Genomic DNA, 25082 nt, shown 5'->3' on the forward strand with positions numbered 1-25082 from the left:
ATTAGTCCATTTCATTTGGTTATTTAATTTGTTGGTGTACATATGTTCACAGTATTCTCTTATAATCCTTTTCATCTATGTAAAGCCAGTAGTAATATCCCCTCTTTCATTTCTGATTTTGGCATTTTGAACGTTCTCTTTTTACACTAACAGTAGCTAAATATTTGTCAGCTTTTCTGATCTTTTAAAAAAACAAATTTTGGTTTTGTTGAGTTTCTATACTCTGTTGTTATCTTATTCATTATTTCACTTATCTCCACTCTAATCTTTATTTCCTACTTCTGCTAACTTTGGTTTAGTGTGTGCCTCTTTTTCCAATTCCTTTAAAGTGTATGATTAGGTAATTAATTAGAGACTTTTTAAAATGCAGATGTCTACAGATATAAATTTCACTTTGAGCACTGCTTTCAGTAGATTCCTTAGGTTTTATATGTTGTGTTTTCATTTTCATTTGTCTCAAAGTATTTTCTGATATCCTTTGTCATTTCTTTTTTGACCATTGGTCATTTGAGAGCATTTAAAAATCTTTTTCATGATTTTGTGAGTTTTCCTTCTGTTACTGATTTCTAGTTTTGTTCCATGGTGATTATAAAAGATATTTTATATGATTTTTCAAAATTTATTAAGACTTGTTTTCTGGCAAAAAAAAAATGTTCTTCTCTGGACAGTGCTCTACGTGCATTTGAGAAGAATGTATATTCTATTATTGTTGGGTGAAGTGTTCTATATATGTCTGTTAGGTATACTTGGATTGTAATATATTGTTCAAGTACTCTCTTTACTTATTGATCTTGTCTCTGGTTGCTCTATCCATTATTAAAAGTGGGATACTGAAGTCTTCAACTATTATTGTAGAACTGTCCATAATTTCTCCTTTAATTCTGTCCTTTTTGTTTCATATATGTACTTGGTGCTCTGACATTAGATGCATATATGCTTATAATTGTTATGTCATTTTGTTGGATTAAATCTTTTTCTGTATATAATGTCCTTCTTGTCTCTTGTAACCTTTTTTTCTAATGTAAAATCTATTCTAATAGTATAGCCACCCCAAACTCTCCTTTGGTTACTCTTTGCATGGAATACATTTTTCCATCCTTTTACTTTCAACCTCTTTGTCTTTGGATCTAAAGTGAGTCTCTTATAGACAGCATATAGAGTTTTTAAAGAAAACAGGTTCTGCCAATCTCTTTTAATTGGAGAGTTAAATCCATTTACATTTGAAGTAATTACTAATAAAGAATGACTTCTGCCACTTTGCTACTTGTTTTCTGTATGTCATACATATTGTTTTGTTCCTCAATTCTTTCATTACTGCATTTTTGGTATTTAGTTGTTTTTCTGTAGCCTACCATTTTGATTCTCTTCCTTTCTGTATATTTTAAAATTTATTTTCTTAGTGGTTAGTTTTGGGATTACAATTTAACATCTTAAATTTATAACAACTTAGTTTGAATAATACCAACTTATTTAAAATAGTATATATTCTGTAGCTATACATCTCTGTCCCTTTCATTTTATTGTTATTGTCACAGATTTCATCTTTATAAATTGTACACCTATTAACACAGATTTATAATTAATGTTTTATGTTTATATGTTATATGTTTAAATCATATAGGGGGAAATAGGAGCAATTACAAACCCAAAGCACAATAATACTGGCTTTTACATCTACCTAGGCATTTACCTTTCCCAGTGTTCTTTATTTCTTCATGTAGCTTCAACTTACCGTCTAGTGTCATTCGCTTTACAATCTGAAGGATTCCTTTAGTCATTTTTTAAATGTTTATTTAATTTTTGAGAGAGTATGAGCAGGGGAGGGGCAAAGAGAGAGGGAGAGAGAGAAATCCAAACAGGCTCTGCACTGTCAGCAGAGAGCCCCATGCAGGACTCAGTCTCATGACTGTGAAATTGTAACCTGAGCCAAAATCAACAGTTGGACACTTAACTGACTGAGCCACCAGGCGCCCCTCCATTTCTTATAGTGCAGGTCTACCAGTAATGAACTCCCTTGGCTTTTATTTGGGGATGAATTTCTCCTTCATTCTTGAAGAATAGTTTTGCCAGATATAGAATTCATGGTTGACAAGTTTCTCTTTCAACACTTCAAATATGTCATCCCACTTCTTTCTGGCCTCCATAGTTTCTGATAGGAAATCAGTTATATTCTTACAGGGGATCCTTTATATGTGATGAGTTTGTTTTCTCTTGCTGCTTTCAACATTCTTTTTCTTTGGCTTTCTACAGTTTGATTGTAATGTGTCTTGGTGAGGATCACTTTGAATTTACCTTACTTGGAATTCTTTAAGCTTCTTGAATTTGTATATTTGCCTCATTTCCTTTATCTTATCATTTGTTCAATCTCTACACACACACACACACACACACACACACACACACACACACACACAGTTTTCCTGAAGAATGTGAGACTAAGTTGCAGACATCATGCTTTGCAGACATCATGCTTCTTGACTTTACATATTTCAGTGTGTATTTCCTAAGAAGAAATATATCTTCTTAGAAACCAAAGCAAAATCATTAAAATCAGGAAAATTAACATCTGATAAGTTAACATTGATAAAATCCTACTTAATCTATAGCCCTTACTCAGTTTTCATCAACTGTCCCAAGAATCACTTTTATAGCTATAGTTTTTCCTGGTTGATCATTTAATTGTCATTTATTTTTAGTCTTCTTTAATCTGGAATAGTTCTTCCATTTTTATTTGTCTTTCATGATCTCGACATTTTTGAAAAGTGTAAGACAGTCATTCTGAAGAATGTCCTTCAATTTGGGTTTGTCCAATGTTTTCTCATGATTAGATTCAAGTTATTCATTTTGGCAGAGAAATCATATAAATAATGTGTCTTTATCAGGACAGGTCCTTTGTTTAATGTTGACTTTGGTTACATGATCAATGAGGAATCTTTCAGGTGTCTGCACTGTAAAGTTACCATTTTTACCTTTGAAATTGGTAACTTGTAGGGAGATATTTTAAGACTATGTTAAAACCTGTTTTTCTTCCAAAGTTCATCCATCAGTTTTAGAATCCATTGATAACATGTTTTTTAATGTTTATTTTTGAGAGAGAGAGAGCGAGCGAGCAGGGGAGGGGTAGAGAGAGAGAGACACACAGAATCTGAAGCAGGCTCCAGGTTCTGAGCTGTCAGCACAGAGAACCCAATGCGGGACTTGAACCCAAGAACTGGGAGATCATGACCTGAGCTGAATTCGGACACTCAACCGGCTGAGCCACCCAGGTGCCCCTGCCATCATCAGTTATAATTATGATGGTTGTTAAATGTAGATTTTCTACCCCATCGTTTCCTCTATATTTATTAGCTGACGTTTTACTCTAAGAACTTTCCTTGGGGCACCTGGGTGGCTCAGTTCATTAAGCATTTGAGTTCGGTTCAGGTCATGATTCCGCAGTTCATGAGTTCGAGCTCCACATCCGGCTCTCTGTCAGCACAGAGCATGCTTTAGATCCTTTGCCCCGCCCCCCCCTTCTGCCTCTCCCCTGCTTCCAGTCTCATCTCTCTCTCAAAATAAATAAATAAACATTGAAAAAAGAACTTTCCTGTCTACTTCGTTTATATATTTATTTGTGTCAACATAAATTCATGGATTCTCATTTTATTCAGTGGGTTATAAGCCATCTCAGTTGGCCTTTGAACAATGTGATTGATGGTTAGAGGTACTGACCTACTGTTGAAACTCTGCATATAATTTTTGACTCCCCAAAAACTGAACTACTAAAAGCTTACTGTTGACGGGAAGCCTTACTGATAACATACATAGGTGTTAATATATATTATGTTTTATGTATTACATACAGTATTCTTACAATATAATAATGAGTATAGTAATAGTATAGAGTGATGTTGAGCATCTTTTCATGTATCTGCTGGCTACTTGGATGTCTTCTTTGGAGAAATGTCTGTTCATTTCTTCTGCCCATTTTTTGTTTTCTGGGATTATTTGTTTTTTGGGTGTTGACTTGTATAAGTTCTTTATATATTTTGGATACTAACCCTTTATTGCATATGTCATTTACAAATATCTTCTCCCATTCAGTACATTGCCTTTTAGTTTTGTTGATTGTGTTCTTTGCTGTGTAGAAGCTTTTCATTTTGATGTAGTCTACACCAGATTTTTTTTTCTCGAGAATCACACAACACAGAAAGCTTTATTCATCCATACCGTTCCAGAGAAAGGCAGGCTCACTTTAGTATGCCGTCATCTTGGGCTTCTGCCAGTTCTCTCTCAATGTGTTTCCATTCATCCTGCTTCTTATTCTCCTCAGCTGCGATCCTCCTTTCCTCTTCTGCCTGAAACTTCTGTAGCACTTGGCTCTGTAGGCCACACCAAGGAACAGAGCAGAGTAGGGGCTGTACTTGATGAGCAGTGACCTGCACTGGCAGCACCATTTTGTCCATAACCGTAACCAGATTTTTGTGACAGTATTGTATATGTGCTTGCTGAAGCGAGCACGTGACAGTTTTGTAAATGTATTTTCTCCTCCTTATGGTTTTCTTAAAATGTTTTCTCTAGTTTGCTTTATTGTAATAAAACAGTATATAGTATATATAACATACACAATATGTGCATTGACTCTTTATGTTGTTAATAAGGCTTCCAGTCAACAGTAGGCTATTAGTAGTTAAGTTTTGAGGGAGTCGAAATTTACATGTGGATTTTCTTCTGCACAGGGAGTTGGTGACCTAACTCCTGCATTGATCAAGCATCAACTGTACTATCAAATTTTAAAGGGGGGGGGGGAGGTGGAGTTCTATATGTAATGAAATGGACAGATCTCCAAAAGACAGTGTTAAATGAGAACAGTAGGGTGATGGAACATGTGGTATGCTACTTTTAGATTTAAATATAGATATATAGGGGTTCCTGGGTGTCTCAGTTGGTTGAGTGTCCAACTCTTGATTTTGGCTCAGGTCATGAACACAGGGTTGTGGGACTGAGCCCTGTGTCAGGCTTCACACTGAATGGAGCCTGCTTAGGATTGTCTTTCTCTCCCCCTCTGCCCTTCTCTCCTGCTTGCATTCTCTCTCTCTAAAAATAAAAGACAGACAGATAGGTAGATACTCTCCTAGGATGTGTACCACTTTCTAGAATATAAATAAATAAATAAATAAATAAATAAATAAATAAATAAATAAATAAATAAATTCTAGAAAAAATATTCATATAGATAGAGGGAGCAAGAGAAGAAGAGAGATACATGTACACTAGAATATAGTATATATAGGAAGAATTATTTTAAAGAATTGGGTCATGTGATTGTGCAGGCTTGGTGAGTCCAAAATCTGATGGCAGAGAGAGAGACAGACAGAGAGAGAGAGAGAGAGAGAGAGAGAGAGAGAGAATCCCAAGAAGCCTCTGCACCATCAGCACAGAGTCCAATGCAGGACTTCACCCCATGAACCGTGATATCGTGACCTGAGCCAAAATCAAGAGTTGGACACTTAACCAACTGAGCTACCCAGGCACCCCTGGAAGTGTACTGTAGATGGCATAGTCAGAGAAGGTCTCACTGAATATGTGACAACTGAGGTGGAACATAAAATGGAAAAATGAGCCAGCCCATGAGAAGCGCTGGGGAAAAGGCATTCCAAGGAGATGAAATGCCAATCACAAAAACCTGAGGTAGGAACTGAAAGAAGTCCAGAGCAGAAGACAGGAAAAAAGGAGTAGTGTGGAGTGATGAAGCTGGAGGTACACAGGAACCAGATCAAACATGGAAAGACCATTCTAAAAGCAAAGGGTTTTAAGTAGGCATGTTGCAGGTCTAATTAACCCTTTCAAGACTATCTTGGAAAATAGGTTGGAGGAGATATAATCAGGGGTCAAATTAAGCCAAGAAGTCTTTGTAGTAATGCATGATGAGAGATGATGGTGATTCAGACAAGTGAATTTGTCATGTTTTCAAGATAATCTTGAAGATGAATTCAAGACTTGGCAATGGATTGCAGTACAAGGTGAGGTAAGGAGGGGAGTTCAAGATGACTCTTACGTTGGGGTGCCAGGGTGGCTCAGTCGGTTAAGCCTCCAACTTTGGCTCAGGTCATGATCTCGTGGTTTGTGAGTTCAAGTCCTGCATTGGACTCTCTGCTGACAGCTCAAGCCTGGAGCCTGCTTTAGATTCTGTGTCTCTCTCTCTCTCTGCCCCTCCCCCACTCACACTGTCTCAAAAATAAACATTAAAAAAAAAAAAAAAGATGGTACTCAGGTTTTTGTTGACTGAGTGGATGGTGGTACCATTTCCTGAGATAGAGAAGGTGGAATGAAGAAGATGTTTGGGGTGGGAAGAGGAAGTAAAGAATTCCACTTGACTATATTAAGCTTGAGATGGCTAATAGGTATTGAAGTAGCAATATTTAGCAGGTTATTGGGTACATAATTCAGCAGGTTATTGGATACATAATTCGAGGCTGAGGAAAGAGGCCTGAGTGAGTATAAATTTGGGAGTCATCAGTGTATATAGATAGGCCAGTTACTGACTGCCTCTTAGCTCCATATTCATCCTTCACTGCTTCTGCAAAAATTGGGTTGGGACCTTTGAATATTTTTTCCTTTGCCAACTAATGTGATATTAAACTTTGTTAGTAGAGGACATTGGTGAGATGTTGCCAAGAAGAAAGACATTTCCTTTCCGGTTCTGGTGTGATTGCTCCCAGCCCCGCCTCTCCAGCACCCAGCTCCTGCAGTGCATGGTAGTCAATGGCACAAAAAGGCCAGCAGCTTTCCCCAGCACTCGCCTTGGGTGGTTTTTTAGTGGAGTGCTTCTGGCAGAACACCTCTCTGAACAGATTTTGCCAGCACCCTAGAGGGTGGATTTCCAGCAAGTTCCAACAGCATAGCACCCCAGTGACTTCTCTACCATTCAGTGAGCCATGGCTATCCCCTCTCCAAAAAGGTCTGGATATCAGCTCTGGGAGGAGTGTTCTCTCTGTCAGCTCTGGGGGTAGTGGCTGCTCCTACGTGTGCTATTCCTATATTCTTTATAGTTCGCTACTGCCAATCCCTCGTTACTCCAATCCTATTATAATTAATAGTTATTTATATTAAAGATATAAGTTGTTCAGATAGCTGCATGTTTTTTTTCTCTTGGCTAATACAAATGACTCATTGCACTTCAGACAAGATCATGCAAGGAGGAGACAGCCTAGACTGATGTGTCAAATATAAGGTGCCAAGAATTCTCTATGTTATTTTCCATTTTCAATGGGTGGGATATAAAGGCACAAGGGATAGCAACAGGATGGAGCAGAAGCACCTGTGTTCAGTTTCCTCTCCTGTCACCCTAGTCAGCCATTGTAAGGGGAGACAGTCCCTTTTTGTGTCCACTTTGGCAGGCGCTGGGTTTTGGCTGGCTTCTGCTGCATGTGGGTACCTACCTGCAGCTTGCAATGGCTTCTCAGTCAGCTGCAACCAGAGCCGGAATTGCTCTGCTGGCCTCTTTCTTGTGGTCTTGCAAATGGAGCACCTTCTGAAGTCAAGATGTTTGAAAAACATGGCCTGCCCTCTCTGTGTGGACAAAGCTCCCAGTTTCACCTTGACTACTCCAGGCTCCTGCAGACAGACATCCCTTAAGGGGTTCTTTCACATGCCATCTCTAGACCTTGAATCTGTTGGTTATATTGCAACTCTCACACCTACAAAGGTTGTTGGCCTGCCAATACCAGCATCATGGAGATATAGAAACAAGGGACAGAGGCTCCCCATGCTTGTGCCTCCTTCTGACCCCTACCAAGGCACTGAAGTGTGTCTTGGTGGTATAAGACCAGGATAGGAGAAAAGGGTTTTTAGCTATTGGAATTCTGGGTCCTTAGTGAGGATCAGGTGAAGCTCCTTCCTAAAATGACAGGATGATCAAGTGAGAAGTTGAGGATCATGAATGAATGGTTACTGCCTATAAATCCCAGAAATCCTGGGGCAAAGTTGAGTATCTGGAGAGCCTTCCACCTAAAAAACTTTACTTTCTTGTACATTATCATGAGGATCCTTTGGTTGGGCTATCTGGAAATTCTGCCTCTGGATCTCAATCCACAAATCTAGGTTGTCCCAGGGGGTGCTGCTGCTATAAAGCAGTCAGGATTGCCATCCCAGCAGGGAACAGCACTGACAGGGTTCAAAATCAGACAATAAATCCCATCTCAGTGGGATCCTCTAGGCTAAAGGTCCAGCCTATGTAAGTGGAATCCTCTAGGCTAAGTGGTCCAGCCTATGTAGTCATTCCTGCAGGTGACTACAGAGTGGATTCCTCAATGTCCTCAATCCTCAGAGAGGATTCCTCTGCCTCTCTGAACCAATGGAAATTTCCAAATAGAGCTGCATTTGGAAGTATAAAATTAAGCATCTGGGTGGAACATTGTCTGAATATGTCTGGGGGCAGATACATTCTGCCTTGACTTGTGGGAGCACCAAGTGAATAATGCCTCCTTATTTCGGCCAATAGGGATGTGGTCAGCTCACCAGGGAAGTCCGTATCTTTGTTAGGAAGTTTTGGTGAACATAGTTTCCAGGAAGAGTATTTTGCTTATCCCTTCCAAGGGTAGAGGAGGGTGAAATTAACTTATCTGTTCAGTGGGGTCCTGCAAGTACACTCTGCTGCCCCTGTGGAAATAGATACAGAGCTTCAAGACAAGGGCTGAAAAAAGGCTCTTTCAATCCTACCAAGCCAGGTGAAAAAGCTGAACTGGAAAGTCAGGGACCTCAGTGCAAAGAGCACCTAACTGACTGAGAAGAAGTTTGGGGGCAGTGCTGGTCAAAGCATCACTGCCAGGGCTGGCTACCAAATGCTGGATGAGGCAGGGCCAGAAGTAGGCAACCAGCTTTAAAATGCCAAAGACAGGACAGTCATGAGCTGGGGGAGGGGTGGTGATGGTGGAGGGGGTGGAGAGATGGAAATGACATTGTAAGAGTAGGGACAGTAGGCACCCATGACACGTACACACAAAGATGGGTCCCTGGGGCAGAGTAAGCGGAGGCAGAGCTGAAGATAAGGATGTAATTTTGAAAAACACACTAAAAAAGGCATTTATAGGGATTTAAACCTACTCATGATAACATTCTAGGGACTTAAACCTACTCAGGATACCATCCAATCCCTTTACAAAAATAACAAAAGAATAAAGATTTCAACTAAATTCTTAACTTATAAATTTCTTTTAACGGAGGTCAAGCTCCAAGTTTTGTGGTGCTTTTGGGGTTCTATTTCTTAATTTTATTAATAAAGGAGATAAGTATGTATACATCTATTCCAAAGATCTACTGGAGCTAGGCCATCTGCCAAGGTCACTTAATATAGGGAAAAAACAACAACAGGGTCTATAATAAATTAAGAGAATCTTCTAAAAGTCATGGTTTGTGGAAGGGTGATTCAGTTTGCTACTGAGATCACAGAAGGGTGAGAAAGGTGCATCACAATCTGATTACAGGCCCCTTTTATGAAGTATTTCTGGATGGTTCAAGATGGTTCAACTCAGCCTTCCTACAGTTGTGTTGGATTTTTTTCCTGGTGCACAACAGTTCTGTTTCCACTTGGTTCCAGGCGGTTGGAGGTGGTAGAATCCCAGGATCTTCAGATTATGTCAATGCTCAGGAAGAACAAGTGTGTGACGGAAGAAGTCCTTAGCAATCGGGAATGGGGCTGCCTCGTTTCTAAGACTCAACTGACTGTTACTGTGTGTATATGCTGGGAAGGGAGCTTTGTGGAGGGGGAGGTAAAAGCTTGGACATCATATCTAAGACTTTTGTAATAACACTATCAGTTTTTCCTTATATTTAGACTTTAGAAGAAGATATTCATCTAAGGGAGAAATGAGATGCCTAATGTTCACAGCTAGTAAGATCACTGTAGAAATGACTGGAGAAGGGAAAAAAGGCACATAATTACTCTTGCTCAGAACAAGATGCTCATTGGCATCCTATTCATATAGGCACTTTATTTTAAAGTTATGTTAGAAATAAAGTTTAAAATTATGTTTAAAAAATAGAGAATAGTATAAAGTACGTGAAAGGAAAAACAAAATGGTAAGGAGTCAAAGGACAGGAAGTTAAAGGTAAGTGAACACAAGCTTGAGCAACATGCTAGAAGTTAAGCAAATCAAAATGAAAGGTAATCAAAGCTAGCTAAGAGATCATCTTCAAAATGATGACAAAGGAACAAATAGGCAGGACTGAGACCCAGATCTAAGGGTCGTAAGTCCCAAGCCAGGCACACAGCATCCCCTGAGCCACACTAAAGAGCCTCACATTCAATTATTCTCTTGATGTCAGGGGTCCCTGAAGGAGGGCCGCGGCCTCAGGCACACTCCCCACATGATCAGGCTGCATCTGTGTGGTTAGGCCAGGAGGCTGCAAGAGTCTGATTAACTCAAGCTGTCCCGGATCATCCTGCCATACCCAGGATCCAGCCAGAGAGCCACTACTGACCTCCACTCATTGCCCATGAGCAGGGTCCTTCTCCATCTAGCAAACATGTGCCCCTTACTAAGAAGGGCGGCACCCTGGGGACCCCAGCTAGCTCCTTAATACTCAGGGACTACTTAAGACCTACGCATCCAAGGAAGTTTTCTAATATGACTTCTAGAGTATCTGCTTTTAAAATCTGCACAGACTGAAGCAGGGTGAAGCCCTGAGTCTCAGAGGTGGGACACTGAGCTCTGTTGTCAGTGTCCCACTGACAAGAAGGGAGGGCTCTGTTGAACACCTGTGAGGATTTCCGAAAAGGGCTCTGGGTTTGAATCCTGACTTGGCCATTTACTAGCTATCTGCCCTTAGGGCAATTATGTCTCCATGAGCTTCAGTTTCCAACTTATTAAGTATTATTAGTGTATCATTACTATGTGATTGTGTGCACAGTAATTAGGTCAGGGAATACATTTGGCACAGGTAATGCAGCAGTGCTTTTGTTTAAAAGTCAGAATAATCAGAGATTTAAGGAAGCAGTTGGAGGGTGGCATAGCTACCCAGCATGTCAGAATTCACCTTTCCATGAAAGTGATTCCATTAAGTGACTCCATGGGGCATCCTGATGAGGACACTCATTAGCCAGGAAGGTGTCAAACTCTGCTTTCAGAGGAAGGGCAACTTATACCCATTTTCCTCAAGTAAGGGTCTTAACCACTAAGGCTTACATAAGCTTAGAGCCATTTATCTCGCCCTTGAAAGAAGTGGTGACATGATAGGAGGGATTTCTTTCAGAACCACCTGACACGGCTGTTAGCCACAGAGTGACCGTGCAACTGTGGTATCTTCTTCCCCTGAAGACCTCTCAACACAAGAGGGCAAAGCCTAGGCTGGGTGGGCACACTCCTACCGGAACAGAGACAAGGCTACAGTTACTGCAGAAGGGCCTTCATGGTGCCCATCTCCCTCTAACTTCAAGTCAGGGCAGAAGTTCAGGGGCTGGTCTCAGGAAAGAGCCTCTTTTATTTAGCTGAGTATTTAAAAATATAACACATTTTAAGCAGAAATCGAGACATAGTCTGTGATTTGCTCGCACAGTGGGGGGCAGAGGAGGGATGAGAGTAAGTCTCTAAAAAAGAAAGGCACAGCACCCAGGTTCTAATTCTTTACTTTAATGCCACGTGAGGGTACTGAGGCTCCATGCACCAAAGCGCTCACAGACAGGGAGTGAACGAACATAGGAAATGTTATACCATGTACACGAACCCAACACCCAACACCGTACAGAAGGAAGACAATGGACCCAGGTGACCTCCCATACTCCAGAGGCAACCTGTTCCTATACCCAGTCTTTGTTCCCTCCTCCTCAACCCCTGCCCACCCACCCTTCTCCCAATTAACATATGTATACATGTATGATTCTTCCAGAATTCCAAAAAGTGCCTCTCCCACCCCAGTCTCTCACACTCTGGCTTCTGATGAATAGAGCCTCCCTCTTTTAAGGATCACAAGGCAGCCACTACCTTCATGAAAGAGTCACAGCAAAATGGTGCCCAAGAAAGCTTAATCACTTAGAATCAAATATGGACAGAAGGTATGCAGAAGGATATTTGAAATTCTAACTGGGATCAGTGTGAGTAGTTTTTGGTTTTTTGTTGTTGTTGTCATTTGTCTTAACCTCTTCAAAATCCAGCTGAGGCCAAGACTGCACAGTGAGGCTCACCCCACTTTGTGGTTTGGAAATGTCATTCTTCCTAGTCTTCCAACAAGCAACCCAGAACAGGAAGATAAAGTCACCTGACCAGCCTGAGGCACAAGGTTCAGACAGCTCCCAGAATATCCTCAGCCCCAGGAAGAAAGAATAGAAACTTTCAGAGCACAGTTGACTCCTTGCCACGTGATAAGCACTGGACAGCCTTGTGAATTAACCGAAGGTAGAATAAGGGTGGTGACGAGTCCTGTATTTCTTCTATTTAGAGTGCTACCCAAAGAATTCCCCCTTCTGGGATGGTGTGATGTGTTTCATTGTGGTTTTGCTTCAATCTTTTTTGTGCCATTAATTAACTTTTTCATTTTTATTGAATTTTGTTATGGCTGCTATTGCACCACACGATCCTGTATCCTAAAACTTTCACCTTCCCAACCGTGAGCATGACACCTGGGAGAAAAGGTGCCCACAAACACAATGGAAGCTCCAAAGGCAGGCACTTTGGTTTGACCCACCAACACGATGCACAAGAATGCTATGAAAATATACTCCCTTTTGATTGGGAAGAAGTGTTCATCCTTTGGGGCCCTCGTTCCTAACCCAACCGTTCTTATGCTTTAGAGTTGACCAGTTAGAGTTGAGAAAGGATACAACTTGGAGAAGTCTCTTCCTCAGATATGACCTTTATTTGGAGGCCATTACCACCACCACCACATCCAAAAGCACTTTTCAGCCTGGCCTTGGCTTCTCATCAGAGAATGGCCAAATTGGGCCACTGAATTCTTTTACTTCATTTGGAAAGAGCTCTAAGCTGGCTGCCAGTATCCCTGCGCTGCCTGGTCTACTGGCCCAGCGCCTTGTCTCCCCCACAATGGCACAGAACACACCACTGTGAGAACAACACAGGGGCAGAGCGGATCCAAAGGGGTGTCTCTAGCAAGAGGCACAAGGACAGTGTCCTTGTGCAGCATCTCTGCAGCTCCAAGCTTGTCTTCAGGGATTGTTTTTGAGCAAACCAATCACTCCATCCTACGTGCATGGACTCTAAATAACCAAGTACTGTGATACTCTGTGACAAGGGTGGGAGAGAGACAGGGCCAAGGCCAGATTCCTGAAAGCACTAGGATTAATTGTCTGCTTTCTACTCATACTGCCTTTCTCCTGAATAGCTTCCCTCAGTGTCTGTCTAAAAATGAATCTGTATTAGGCAGTAACACCAACTGGAGCAACTTAAATGAAAGACTTCTGTTAGAACAAGACAAGAGGCATGCTGTTGGACTAAGTTTCAAGCAGGGAAATCAACTCCAGAAAAGTGATGATTCATCTGTGGATGAGAACAATAGAAGGGATGCATACCTTGGAACCTGAACAACTGACTGTATACTTTCCTCTTAGATCTCATTCTATACCTCTGTTCCACCATATAAGAACACAATGTAAGAGTGCAAAACCATGCCCTGGAATCCCTGTTGCCACAGAGGGCCAGGAGGCCACTGCCTTATGAAGGAGTTCTGCCAAGGTCCTAAGGCTTGGCCTTCTCTTCCTTAGAAGGATACAGACATCTTTAGCTACCCCTTCCCTACATCACCAACCATTGGTCTCACAGGACTGAGACCAATGAGGCTGTCCTCACTAGTTTTTTATATACAAAAAATCTCTCTACAAAACACCCAGGAACAATCAAGCACAATCACAATCACATGGAGAAGTCTCTAATGCAGCACAGAAATGTTACGTTCCGATTACTGGTGCTGCATGGCTCTTCCTTTAGGGGATGTGTGTCCACATCCGACTGACCACCCTAGTCTGCACATGGAGCAAGAAGGAAATGCAGTGGGAACAGAGCCTTGTGAATCTTTTTCTGTCTCTGAAATGGGGACAGTAAAACACGATGGAAGTGCTGCTATCTTCCTACAGCTCCCGGGATAGCTGTGCCTCCCACCCAACCCTTTCTTTGCCTCCTCAGAACAGACACTCTCCTAGGAGAACATTAGCAGGATAAAGCAATAGGGTTAAAAACACAGGGGGTTTCTATCTAAGGAGGTTCACCACAAATTGGATGCTAACACATGAAATGGCAGCCAAAGAGATATTCTGAGCCTCTAGAAAGGATGTTACATCTCAAAGATAACAGAAGATCTATGCAACTTGTCTGCTCGATTCAGGGAAATCTTCAAAAGGAACCTCTGAAATCTGCATTACAGCCCTGAGAAGATAACCCTTCAAGCAAGGAAGGTTGGTGGAAGGTAGGAGAAGCCAAGGCCCTAAGGCAGGGCTGTAAACATTGTGCTTTTCTAAGGCCAACCTGGTACATGGCTTTGGCAACTATGGTTACATCTCCAAAAAGTGGTGAAGAATATGTTCCAGGAGGAAGAGTCTTTCCACATCCTAAAACAAAGCATGGAACTATCCCTGGGGGAAGAGGGAGAGAAGATGCTTCTTCTTCAGCCAGGGGCTGTGGGGTGGCTACCTGGGTAAACCCCCCATCATATTCTGTGTTCATACCTATACACTAGGCACAAGGAAGGGATACGTGAACAGGGTTGAGGAAGTGATTATGCCTACAACAGTTTGGTAACGTGGCTCTAAAAAGGGCAGAAACTCTCTTGCAAGAACAAGAGTGACAAAACCTCTCTGGACTTTCTGGTCAAGCCCTAGCTACCCAGACCCCTAAGCCTCAGGCAGAGACTGCTGTGCCTTGAGGAGAGGTCAGGTGAATCCAGGCACCAGGTCCCTGTGGGCCACAAGCCCTGAGCCTGACCCCGAGGTACAGCTGGGAGACCTCCGTCCCCTTGGAGCTGTGCCTCAGGACTTGGTCCTCACCTCAGCAGGTCTGGGGCAGTCAGTATCCCTTCCAGGGATCTTACTCCCAGCGCCACTAAGGGGAATGGACACCCTCCCTGATAGGACTCTGTTCCCTACCCGGGCTACTCACCACCATGTGATCTTGAACTCATAGATGGGGCGCTTGCAGTAGTAGTGGTTGATGAGGTGCTTGTCACACACCCCGATGCACTGATGGTCCACAGTGAGGCCCTGGGCTGAGAGGTCTGTGACCAGGCAGTGCAGTAGGTCATAAACATCAGCCACAGCCTCCCAGGGCCCAAAAGATACATCCACTTCGCAGTGGTGCTCAAAGAGCTGCCCATCACTCTCACTCCGCTCGAAGCGCAGGGAGTTGAGAAGCGGACACTCATAGGGGGTGATGGGCATCTCCTCCTTGAAGACACAGACCTTGAGCTTGGCAAAACGGGCCTTCCGCTGTACTGCACGCAGCCGGGCAATCTCCACAATCCGCTCCAAGTGGTCTAGGGGGGTGAACACAGCACCCATCACTGGGACAGGGGTCAGGATGTCGGGGGGCAGTGGGCAAGGCAGCGTCAGGGCACGAAGAGAGAGCCCCGGTGAAGGCATGATCCAACAGGGAAGAGGCAGATCCTGGGGAAGGGACTCTGGGCCCGTGAAAGGCACAAACTTAAACCGGGATCATGGGTCTCCCAGGCAAAAGAAACCAAAAGGACAGAATGAGGATCATCCTTTTGAAATGTGATCTGATGATGTCACAGGAAAAGTGGGCCCTATTGAACCTGAATCTTCCCAGTTTGACTGGGAGGGGAGAGCAGAAGGGGAAGCAGAAATCTCTCTGATCCTGAGTAATACGGATACATCTTAGACCCACCTCTCTGGTGACGACCTATGCACACACAGATGCCTTGCAACCCTCCTTTCCCACACCTCAACCACCCTGGGCAGCTGACACCTCACCTTTGTAATAAGGCATGAGTCCCAGAAACGCCTGGCGCACTTTCTCCCCCTTCAGAGGCTGCATGTTCTCTAGCTGCTCCAGGAGGGGCCCGATGGCATAGTACTGAGCCTCTTTGTACACAGCCCGTACACGCTCCCGGGGTGGCAGGTCCCCTGAGCGCAGGAAATTCAGCACATCTCTGAGCAGGAAGGAAAGAGGGTTGGTGAGAAGGAGCTAATGGATCTGGGCAGTGTCACATAGTGGTTAGAGCACAGAGTCTGGAACCAGACTACTAGCTGTGTGACCTTGGAGAGGTGCCTTGATTTTCCCATCTGTAAAATGAGGGAAAATTTAAAAACTACCTTGTAATGGTATAAAGGGATTAAATGATTAAAAAGTGCTTAGAAAATACCTGGCACAAGGTAAGTCCTCAATAAGCATTAATAGCTGTTATTATCAGTATCATCATTATTACGGTTATAATTATCATTAGGTATATTTATTTTATTAGGTATTGTTATTTTTGGGTATATATAGGAATAATGGAAACATACATATTCTAGGCTCCTTAAGACATATATATTTAAATTGAGGTCTAATTAATATGCAACAAATGTACAAATCTTTTTTTTTTCAAACGTACAAACCTTAATTGTATAGTTTTATTATAACCACCACCTAAACCAAGATACAGAACATTTCAATCTCCTCAAAGTTTCCCTCTGCCTCTTCTCATTCAATCCCAGAATTCTATCAACAAAGATTAGTTTTGCCTCATCTTAAAACTCATGTAAGTGGCTGGATCTACTATAATTGATTTAACCCATTCTCCTGCTGATGGACAGTTGAGTTGTTTCCAGTTTAGGGCTCTTATGGGTAAAGCTGTGATGAACATTCCTGTATAAGACTTTCTGTGGACACACGCACCAACTTCTCTTGGCTAAATATTAGGAGAATTGTTCAGTCATAAGGTGAAGCGCATGCTTAACAAAATGGTTGTAGCATTTTATGTTTCCACTAGCAATGTAGTAGCCTTCCCCATTTTCTATATTTCTTTGCCATTCATCTTATTTTGTAGCTATATGGACAGCAAATGCTACCCTGAACACCTGGACAAATTGGTTTCTCGAATGAATAAAATCACATACTGCATTTTCTTAAAATAAAAATTCAGTTCTTTTAATTCCATCTTCAGATTCTTTGGTGCTAAGAGTAATCATAATCAGATCCATCGCCAGTTAAGTGTGGCAAGGTCTTTACTTCTGTAAAGATATGTGAGTAAACCCCAAGATCAAGATGTTGCCTCAATAGTTTGTCTATGACCATGATGTAACGGCAGTTACCACTCACTAAGTATTAGTCTGGGTCAGCTACTATTCATGTGTTACCCCATTTAATCCCTTCAATGACATTTAAGTGCCATCTTAGGTCCATTTTTAAATGAAGAAAAAGAGGGGCTCAGAGAGGTTAAAGAATACCCTTACTCAAGGAGCTACAGCTAGCAGAGGCCCAGATGCAGTCATGGTTGACTCCAAGTCCATACCCACAGTGGTCCAGACTCTAGTCCAAAGTGTTATTCACTGATCACAGTGGGAAACTGCCCCAGGTGGTGACCCAAGCAGCCTCCCTGGTGGGTGCTAGAGACACATGAGCTGCCCCAGCAGAGAAATGTACCTGATCAAATGCCCTGAGCCCCTATTTTATTTTTTCTGAGTCTTTAAGCAGCTTCATCTGCTGATGATGAATCACAGACCATTGGAGTCTAGCAGCCTGAGGATAAATGCCACAATACCCTGCTTTCTGCCACACCCTGGCCCAGCTCTGACCCTCTCCAGCTATGGCCACCTGGGCATGGGCACATCAGCTTAGAGCCAAAGTCTGTTCCTCCTCCCCACAACCCCTTCCCAAATTAGTCCTCTAGGATCTTAAGCAAACCTTGGTCTGCTCTGAAAAACATGACCCCAGGGCAAGGCCCAGCTAAGAGTGCTGTGGGAGTTGCCAGTTGGGGCCAGCACTTTCCTCCCCCAAACAGCCTGCAAACAAAAATCTTTTTATAGCTCTGCAGAGCGATGTGACACTTTGTTTTCTCAGCATTGGAGGCAGCTGACAGCCCATGGGGAAACCCAGATGCTTCAAAGCAAATTGCATGACCAGAGGCTCCTTTCTGAGGATAAAAATGACCTTTCTCCCAGTGCAGGCGATCCTACTTGGGAGGCCAGCACAGATACGTAGTGGTTGAAGACTTTCTGACTCCTTAGCCAATGTGTTGAAGGTCAAGAATCATGTTAGTTCTGTAGTCATCTCCAAAGTTAGACTGAAGGGGCAAAGAGCTTCAGCCACATGCTCTGGAAGGACCCGGTGAGGGGTCACACCAAGGCTCTTTACGTAATCGGCATGGCAGGCCTGTGAGGCAGCTGTAATTATTTCTCATTTCACAAGCAAGGAAACTAAAACATAAAGTCTTTAAATTGTTTACATGTTAAGGTATCAGAAGTCTTTCCTTGGGAAGGGCTATTTTCTTTTTTGAGATTGTGTCTTTCTGTGTTTTAGCGTTAAAATGACAGTCACAACTGAAGGTGTTTGTTTGTTTTTTTCTAAAGGCTTTTCTTGGCAAAATTAAAAGATGGCAATCATATGTTGGCCCTTCCTTCACCTTTTTTGTTCATTTGTTTTAAACCATCAAAGAAAGTCTGAGAACCACGGTCATACACCATGTCCCTCCCTAATGGCAATGTGGAGCCCCAGAATCTGAATCTGAGGATATTCTCCAAGAAGTTGTTTTGGGGCTCCCCTGCCTATAGGTGGCATCACACCTATTCCATACAGATGACAACTTCCTGGTCTCCAATTTCATCACATCCAGCCAGTGTGTAGCACCTGGGCTCTCTCTGGCTGTCCTTGTCTCCTCTGGGAAAGATACTATGGCTTTTGATCCAATTCAATAAGCACATTTATTAAATTCCATCAGTACATTTGCTATTTTCTGGGTATTAATGGAAGATACCAAAGCCCCATATTGAAGCCCAGGTCCTACTTACTAGAACTATAAGGTTGATCATAGAGGGGGAAACATACCCAAAGTGGGTGCCATCCCGGTCAATGAAGTACCGGCCCTCGGAGTCTGTGGGAATGTAATGTCGCCCGCTGAACATGGCCGCCAGCATGGTGTCTTCATAGCGCCGCAGGGTAGACAGGCGTGTGGTGAAGTGAGCCCCTCCAATGTTAAGGGGAACAACCTCAGGAAACTGGAAAGGAACCACCGGCACTTTCAGCCAGGCATTGGGGAATGAGAACAGAGGCTGCTCTGATTGTGGTCTTCTGGGGTCTTATTAGTGCTACACCATTCAGTCACCCAACGCTAAAATCCAGGAGTCTTTCTGAATGTTCTTCTCTCTCCTCTCTTTCCCCACACTCATCAGTTGCCAAGACCTACCCCCACCCCCCCCCCCCCCCAGCCATTAAATCAGGCTTCCCACCCCAATTCTGCTATCGCTGTTCTGGAGTTCAAAGCCGTCATTGTCCTCTTTTCCACTTCCTGAATTTGTCGGTTTTATGCCCTTGCTCATGCTGTCTTCTCTGTCCAGAATGTTCTTTCCACTCTCCCTTTGTCCATCTAGCAAATGCATTTGCCCCGTGTGTGGTGTATGTTGTTCACTGCACAAGGACACCGATCTGAGAGTGATCTGCTGGCCCAGCTGTGTGTCCTTTCTCTAATACACACCAAGGCACCATATAGGTTAGCAGCATCCGCGCATTCTAAAAGTTTCTCTTCAGGGCGCCTGGGTGGCTCAGTCGGTTAGGTAGCTTGATTTCAGCTCAGGTCATGATCCCAGGGTTGTGAGATGGAGTCCTACGCTGGGCTCCATGCTGAGTGTGGAGCCTGCTTAAGATTCTCTCTCCCTCTGCCCGTCCCCAAGTTGTGTGCACATGCGCACACTCTCTCTTTCTTAAAAAATAAAATAAAAGCTTCTCTTTAAGTTTCCCAATTCTGTAAGCATTTCTGTTCTATTGTTCCTCACATGCACCCAAGACAGAGTTAACTGAACATTCCCTCCATCGTGCCTTCACCATGGACCACACACCCTCCTCGCCTAGCACGGTACACCAGCAGTTACTTTCCTCTGTCAGCTCTCCCTTCTAGACCTCAAGCTTCCTGAGGGCAGGGACGGCATCTTGTTCACTAATCATGAGGCCACCCGCAGCAGGGCTCATAGGTGTTTGTGGAACAATTCGAGGCATCCACTCCTCATTCTTTGTACCTCACTGCTTCTTTCTTAATCTGTAGAGTGAGATCAGTCCCCCGTCCAGCTAAGGTTCCGGAGGCAAGGGCAGGGGGAAGAACAGGGAATGATGGTATAGATTTGCCAGAAGTTCTAGGGTCTCCCTAAAATACTCAGGACCTTTTTTGGGGGAGGTGGAGGGTGGGAATATCTTTCACTGCTTGTGGTTTTAAAGAAATGAAGCCAGTTCTCTCTAATTTTCCCACAACCTCCAGATTGACTAAAATTTTGTACGAGTGCATACTTTTCAATATTACATCTCTAAGGCTCCAGTGTATGTTTATCCAGATAGTCCTTTCCCCCAGCCTTCCAGTTTTTTTTCCTACATTTTTTTGGGTATAGTTGACGCACAACGTTACATTAGTTTTGGGTGTATGACACCGTGATTAGTTAAGTCTTTACACGGTATGCTTACAAGTGCAGCTACCACCTGCCACCATTTATTACTGTTATGATTTCACTGACTGTATTCCTTATGTTGTACTTTTTATCCCCGTGACTTATTTATTCCATAACTAGAAGCAAATACCTCCCACTCCCTTCACCCATTTTGCCCATCCCTCCACCCTTCCTGCCCTCTGGCAACCACCAGCTTGTGCTCCGTATTTATGGGTCTATTTATGCTCTGTTGTTTTTTTGTTTGTTTTTTAGATTTCACATATAAATAAAATAATATCAACTTTTTAAAAGTTCTTTGTGAACTAAAGTAGGATAAAAATACATTAAATCAAAGTTGCCCAGAGCCTAGTGCAGTGCCTGGCATGCAGCAAAGACCCAAGTGTGCATTAAATGAATGAGTGAATGAATGCATGAAATAGAAAGGTTATGTACAGTTCTTCTGTGCGTATGCACTGTTACTCTTCTGCAACCAAAGGATAACAAATGCCTTCTACTTAGTCTATAGCTCCAATAAAACTATTCTAGGTGCATAGCAAGGACTCAAATATTTTGAGATAAGAATGCTTTACATTTCTGGAGCTCTTTACACCTCTTCCAAGGATATCTCATACCAATCCAAGTGTCTGCTCCACAGTAGAGCTGAAAAGACTGAGGCACAGAGGCAAAAGCAACCAAAAACTGTTCTGGATCTCACATGGAACAATGTATCGGGGGGGGGCGGGGGCGGCCCGCTGGCCTACAGTCTCTGGGTGTTGCCTCTTTGTCTCAAACCCCATTCTTTCCCCAATGACAGTGCATGAAAAGCAAGCACCACAGTGTTTCTAACGGCTCCACCCCGCACGCGCCCCCCCCCCAATTGCAAAGAGTACTTCTAGAGTTGTGCTCATTGTTGTGTTTCATGATGTCGAGGGCACAGGCTTCTAATCCCCAGGGGAGGAGCCACCCCCGGCCCAGCCCTGCCCCTCTGGAGCTGTCCATTCTCCTAGGATTCCTCCACACCCCACAGGCCCCCACATCCAGCACTACCTTAGCTCCTACCTTCTGTCTCCCTCTTCAGCTCCCAGCAGTGCCCCACCTTCCCTTCTCTTTCCCCTTCTCTTGAGTGACATTTCAGCTCTAAATGTGATACTGTTATCACATCAAGACCAGTGGGAAGGAAAGCCATGGAGGTGTCAGGTGAGTGTGGACACATCTATTAATTAGCCTGCTTCTTATCTGCACAGAGTCCCTGACCCCACTTTCTGGGCAGCTGGAGGTTGGGTCTGGGCAACCACCAAGGCCTCCTCCCTGATTTTCTAGAAAACACTCTCATCTCTTGGGGCTCCAAGGTTCCCTTCCCACAGACTACCCTCCCTCCTCTAGTTGTTAAGGATGGGACTTAGGGGTGGGAGTAAACCAACCGTGCAGTGAGTGAACACTGAAAGAGGGGGGCGTGGGGTGGGGAGATCAGGTGCCCCCCGGGGACAGGAAGACACACCTGTGCCTTTTACAGGAGGATGAGTGGGCTGGGCAGCTCGGCTCTTCTGGCGCCGCCCTCAGCCCGACCCCCCCCCCCCCCGCCCCGACCCCAGCCTCGGCGCTGCTCACACCCCAAGGTCAGTTCTGCCGGGCACCTGCTTCTCCCTCTGCGCCCCTTCCCACGCCCCACCCCCCGGGTACCTCCTGGGGCAGCAGGGGCAGCGCGTGCCCCGCCTGCGTGGCCGTCGGGGTGGCCGGCTCCAGAAAGTCGTCTTCGGCGTCGGAGCTGGACATGGCACCGTCCGGGCGACGGCTGTCTGGCTCCCGCCCCGTGACTACCACCATCCCTCTGGCTCTGGACAGTGGGCGCGGCTTCGGGCGGGCGGGAGGCGGCGGCCCCGGGCACTAGCGCCGAGCAGCGCCCGACATGACGCGGCGCGGCCGACGGGCGGGCCCGGGGGCGGGCTGGGGGGGGTGGAGAGCGCAGCGCGCGAGAGCCGGAGGGCGGCCACTCCCTCAGCGCCAACGGGCTCACGGACCACCGCGCGGATCGCAGGGCCACCGGCCTGACCCGGCCGCCTCCCGCTATTGGCCGAGGCTCCTCTTGCTCCGCCCCTGATTGGCAGGAGGCTTGTCCAGTCCAAGAGCAGGCAACGCGTTGAGTCTGCGCCCGAGTGGCCACTGGGAGCCGGACCTGCTTGCCTGCCCTGCTCTGATTAGTCCCCAGGCCAGCGGGCGCGCCCCTTCCATTCGCTATCCGCCCGGCGCACAGGGCGGCGCGCGAGATCGCCACATCTACGCGGACCCTCCTCGTTGGCTCGGAGGGTGGCTCCCGCATTGGAGTCGACGCCTAGTAACTAGACAGCAGGCAGGGCTCTCGAACTAGCTGTTCTATCTTCAGGGCAGTGGGTTTTGTGTCTCCCTGGGCGTCGAAGGCCGGGGAAATCCGTAGGAGGGGAGGAGCAGGTCACCTCAGTGGAGGTGGCGGCGGGAGGACGTCTTGAGGATGCGGAGGGTGTGGCGGGAGGGACGGCTGAGGTTGTGAGAGAGGAGGGGCAGCATTGCGATCGGGCGACCCTCCACAGGCCACAAGGGCAAAACCTGGGTTTCCAGTCCTTCCTGATGGACTCATGCAGGAACCCGAAAAGAAGAAACCTCAAAATAAGAGCACCTGAGTTCAGTTAAAAATGACAGTGGGGCGCCTGGGTGGCGCAGTCGGTTAAGCGTCCGACTTCAACCAGGTCACGATCTCGCAGTCTGTGAGTTCGAGCCCCGCGTCAGGCTCTGGGCTGATGGCTCAGAGCCTGGAGCCTGTTTCTCCCTCTCTCTCTGCCCCTCCCCCGTTCATGCTCTGTCTCTCTCTGTCCCAAAAATAAATAAACGTTCAAAAAAAAAAAAATTACAGTGACTCTCCATCCTCCACGTGCCAGTTCCTCCGCGGATGGACACAGGCCCCACCCAAAGAAGCTGACATACTGTCTGCAGCCTCAGGCTGTGTCCCCTGGGAGGGGCTGGGTCAGCTCAGGGACTGACTCTCCTAGGCATCACGCTCTGAGCTCTTTCAAACCATTTTTACACCCAGTTCCTCATCTGATCCTACTGTTGTGACAGAAAAGGCAATTGAGACCTAGAAGACTGGAACAGCTTCAGAGAGGTGGGCAATGAGCTAGAGGCACACACAGCACTTCCTCTGTTGGACCAATCACACTCCCAGGTGGAGAAGTGTTCCAGGTCAGTGTTTTCTCCCACATCAGTTGCATCGAAATCACTGGAGGGCGACCTTGTTAAAATACAGAGTCCCAGTCCTACCTCCAGAGAATCTGATTTGGTCTGTCTGGAGTGAAGCCCTTACATTCGCACTGCTGACAAACTCCCAAGTTATCCTGATGCTGCAGGTGCATGAACCACGCTTGGAGTAGCACTGCCCTAAAGAGGGTCCCTTGAGGCTTTCTCTTATCTATCACTACTCTCTCCAGCCCTTCCCAAGGACCTGTATAACAAAATTTCCTCTTTCTGTCCCATGACAATTAGGACGTTTCAGCTGTAACAGAAACTGCGACCAAACTTGGCTTAAATGAGGATTTTATTATCTTACCTAACAAGAAGTCTGAGCAGATCCTGGGTTGATTCACTCAACATGGAGTTACCTGGACCAGCTTCCTTCCATTTCTCCACCCTCCCAGGTGGCCTCTCCTCACCCTAGGAATCCATGTGAGAAAACCACAGAACTGAGTCAGGAAGACAGTTTTTCCAACTCCTTAAGGAAAGCCTGTATAAAGAGAATGAGAAGGGAGACCCAGAGGCTCAGGAGGTGAGGAAATCCACGTGTAACTAGTTTTACGTTGCATTCTGAATGTGTTGGAGTTTTCATTTTCCATTTCTGCTGAGGATTTCCTTTAGTAATACAGTTTCCCAGTTGTTTCTGTTTACACATTTGGTGGGGTGGGGGGGGGGGGGTTGGATCCAAGGTCAGCAGCCTGGAATGAGGACTTGCTGAATGAGTGGGAAGGGGTTGGAACAGGCTTTCTGGGAAAGCAGGGCACTTTGCTGGCAGCATCTATCCCCACCCAACAGTGGAATGACTTCCAGGCCAGTTCACATGAAGGCTGCAGGGAAGGGTCAGTGAGCCTTTAAGAGAAGGAAGGGATGAGTAGCACATACTCATGCAGAGGTGGGGGCTGTTGTCAGAATACAGGCAGGTATACTCTGGGATCACTTCTCCAAGAGTAAACCAAACAAACAGGCCTGAGATCAAGCCCTGAGATTAGTAACTGGACGCTATTCTCCATGTCTCCCTAACAAAAAGAACTGAATGCTGGCAAATCTCCAGAGTACTGATTCAGCTACTGAATTTTCCCTCCTTATTCTAACTTACTGAATAATTTAACAACCAGAAAGGAAATGAAAACAGAAGTAAAAGCATCCATCTTCTTTTCCATATCACCTTTTCAGTTTTCATTTTGATTTAAATGTTTTAGACCCATAAAAATTATAGATAATACTTAGCTCCCTGCTCATGAAATGCAATATCACAAACACAGTTGTGTCTGCACAT

General features: G+C 44.8%; 1 protein-coding gene across 1 annotated transcript; it reads right to left on the reverse strand.

Annotated features, from left to right (window-relative positions):
• Positions 1 to 11589: 11589 nt before the first annotated feature.
• KCTD7 (potassium channel tetramerization domain containing 7) lies at positions 11590 to 22478 on the reverse strand. Its single transcript, XM_040456216.1, has 4 exons — positions 22229 to 22478; positions 18966 to 19135; positions 15911 to 16089; positions 11590 to 15453 (listed from the first exon to the last, which is right to left on the reverse strand). Exons 1-4 carry the CDS (start codon positions 22370 to 22372, stop codon positions 15077 to 15079), a joined length of 870 nt encoding a protein of 289 aa, XP_040312150.1. The 5' UTR covers positions 22373 to 22478; the 3' UTR covers positions 11590 to 15076.
• Positions 22479 to 25082: the final 2604 nt, after the last annotated feature.

Source organism: Herpailurus yagouaroundi, unplaced genomic scaffold (assembly GCF_014898765.1).
Source record: "Herpailurus yagouaroundi ecotype Mexico unplaced genomic scaffold, PumYag 216, whole genome shotgun sequence".
In the NCBI taxonomy this organism is placed as follows: domain Eukaryota; kingdom Metazoa; phylum Chordata; class Mammalia; order Carnivora; family Felidae; genus Herpailurus; species Herpailurus yagouaroundi.

Coding starts and splice junctions, on each gene's coding strand:
- KCTD7 (XM_040456216.1), bottom strand. CDS start 22,372: ATGGTGGTAGTCACGGGGCGGGAGCCAGACAGCCGTCGCCCGGACGGT. Junction 19,136..22,228: donor TGCCCCTGCTGCCCCAGGAG/GTACCCGGGGGG, acceptor GTTCCTTTCCAG/TTTCCTGAGGTTGTTCCCCT. Junction 16,090..18,965: donor CGGGATGGCACCCACTTTGG/GTATGTTTCCCC, acceptor CTTCCTGCTCAG/AGATGTGCTGAATTTCCTGC.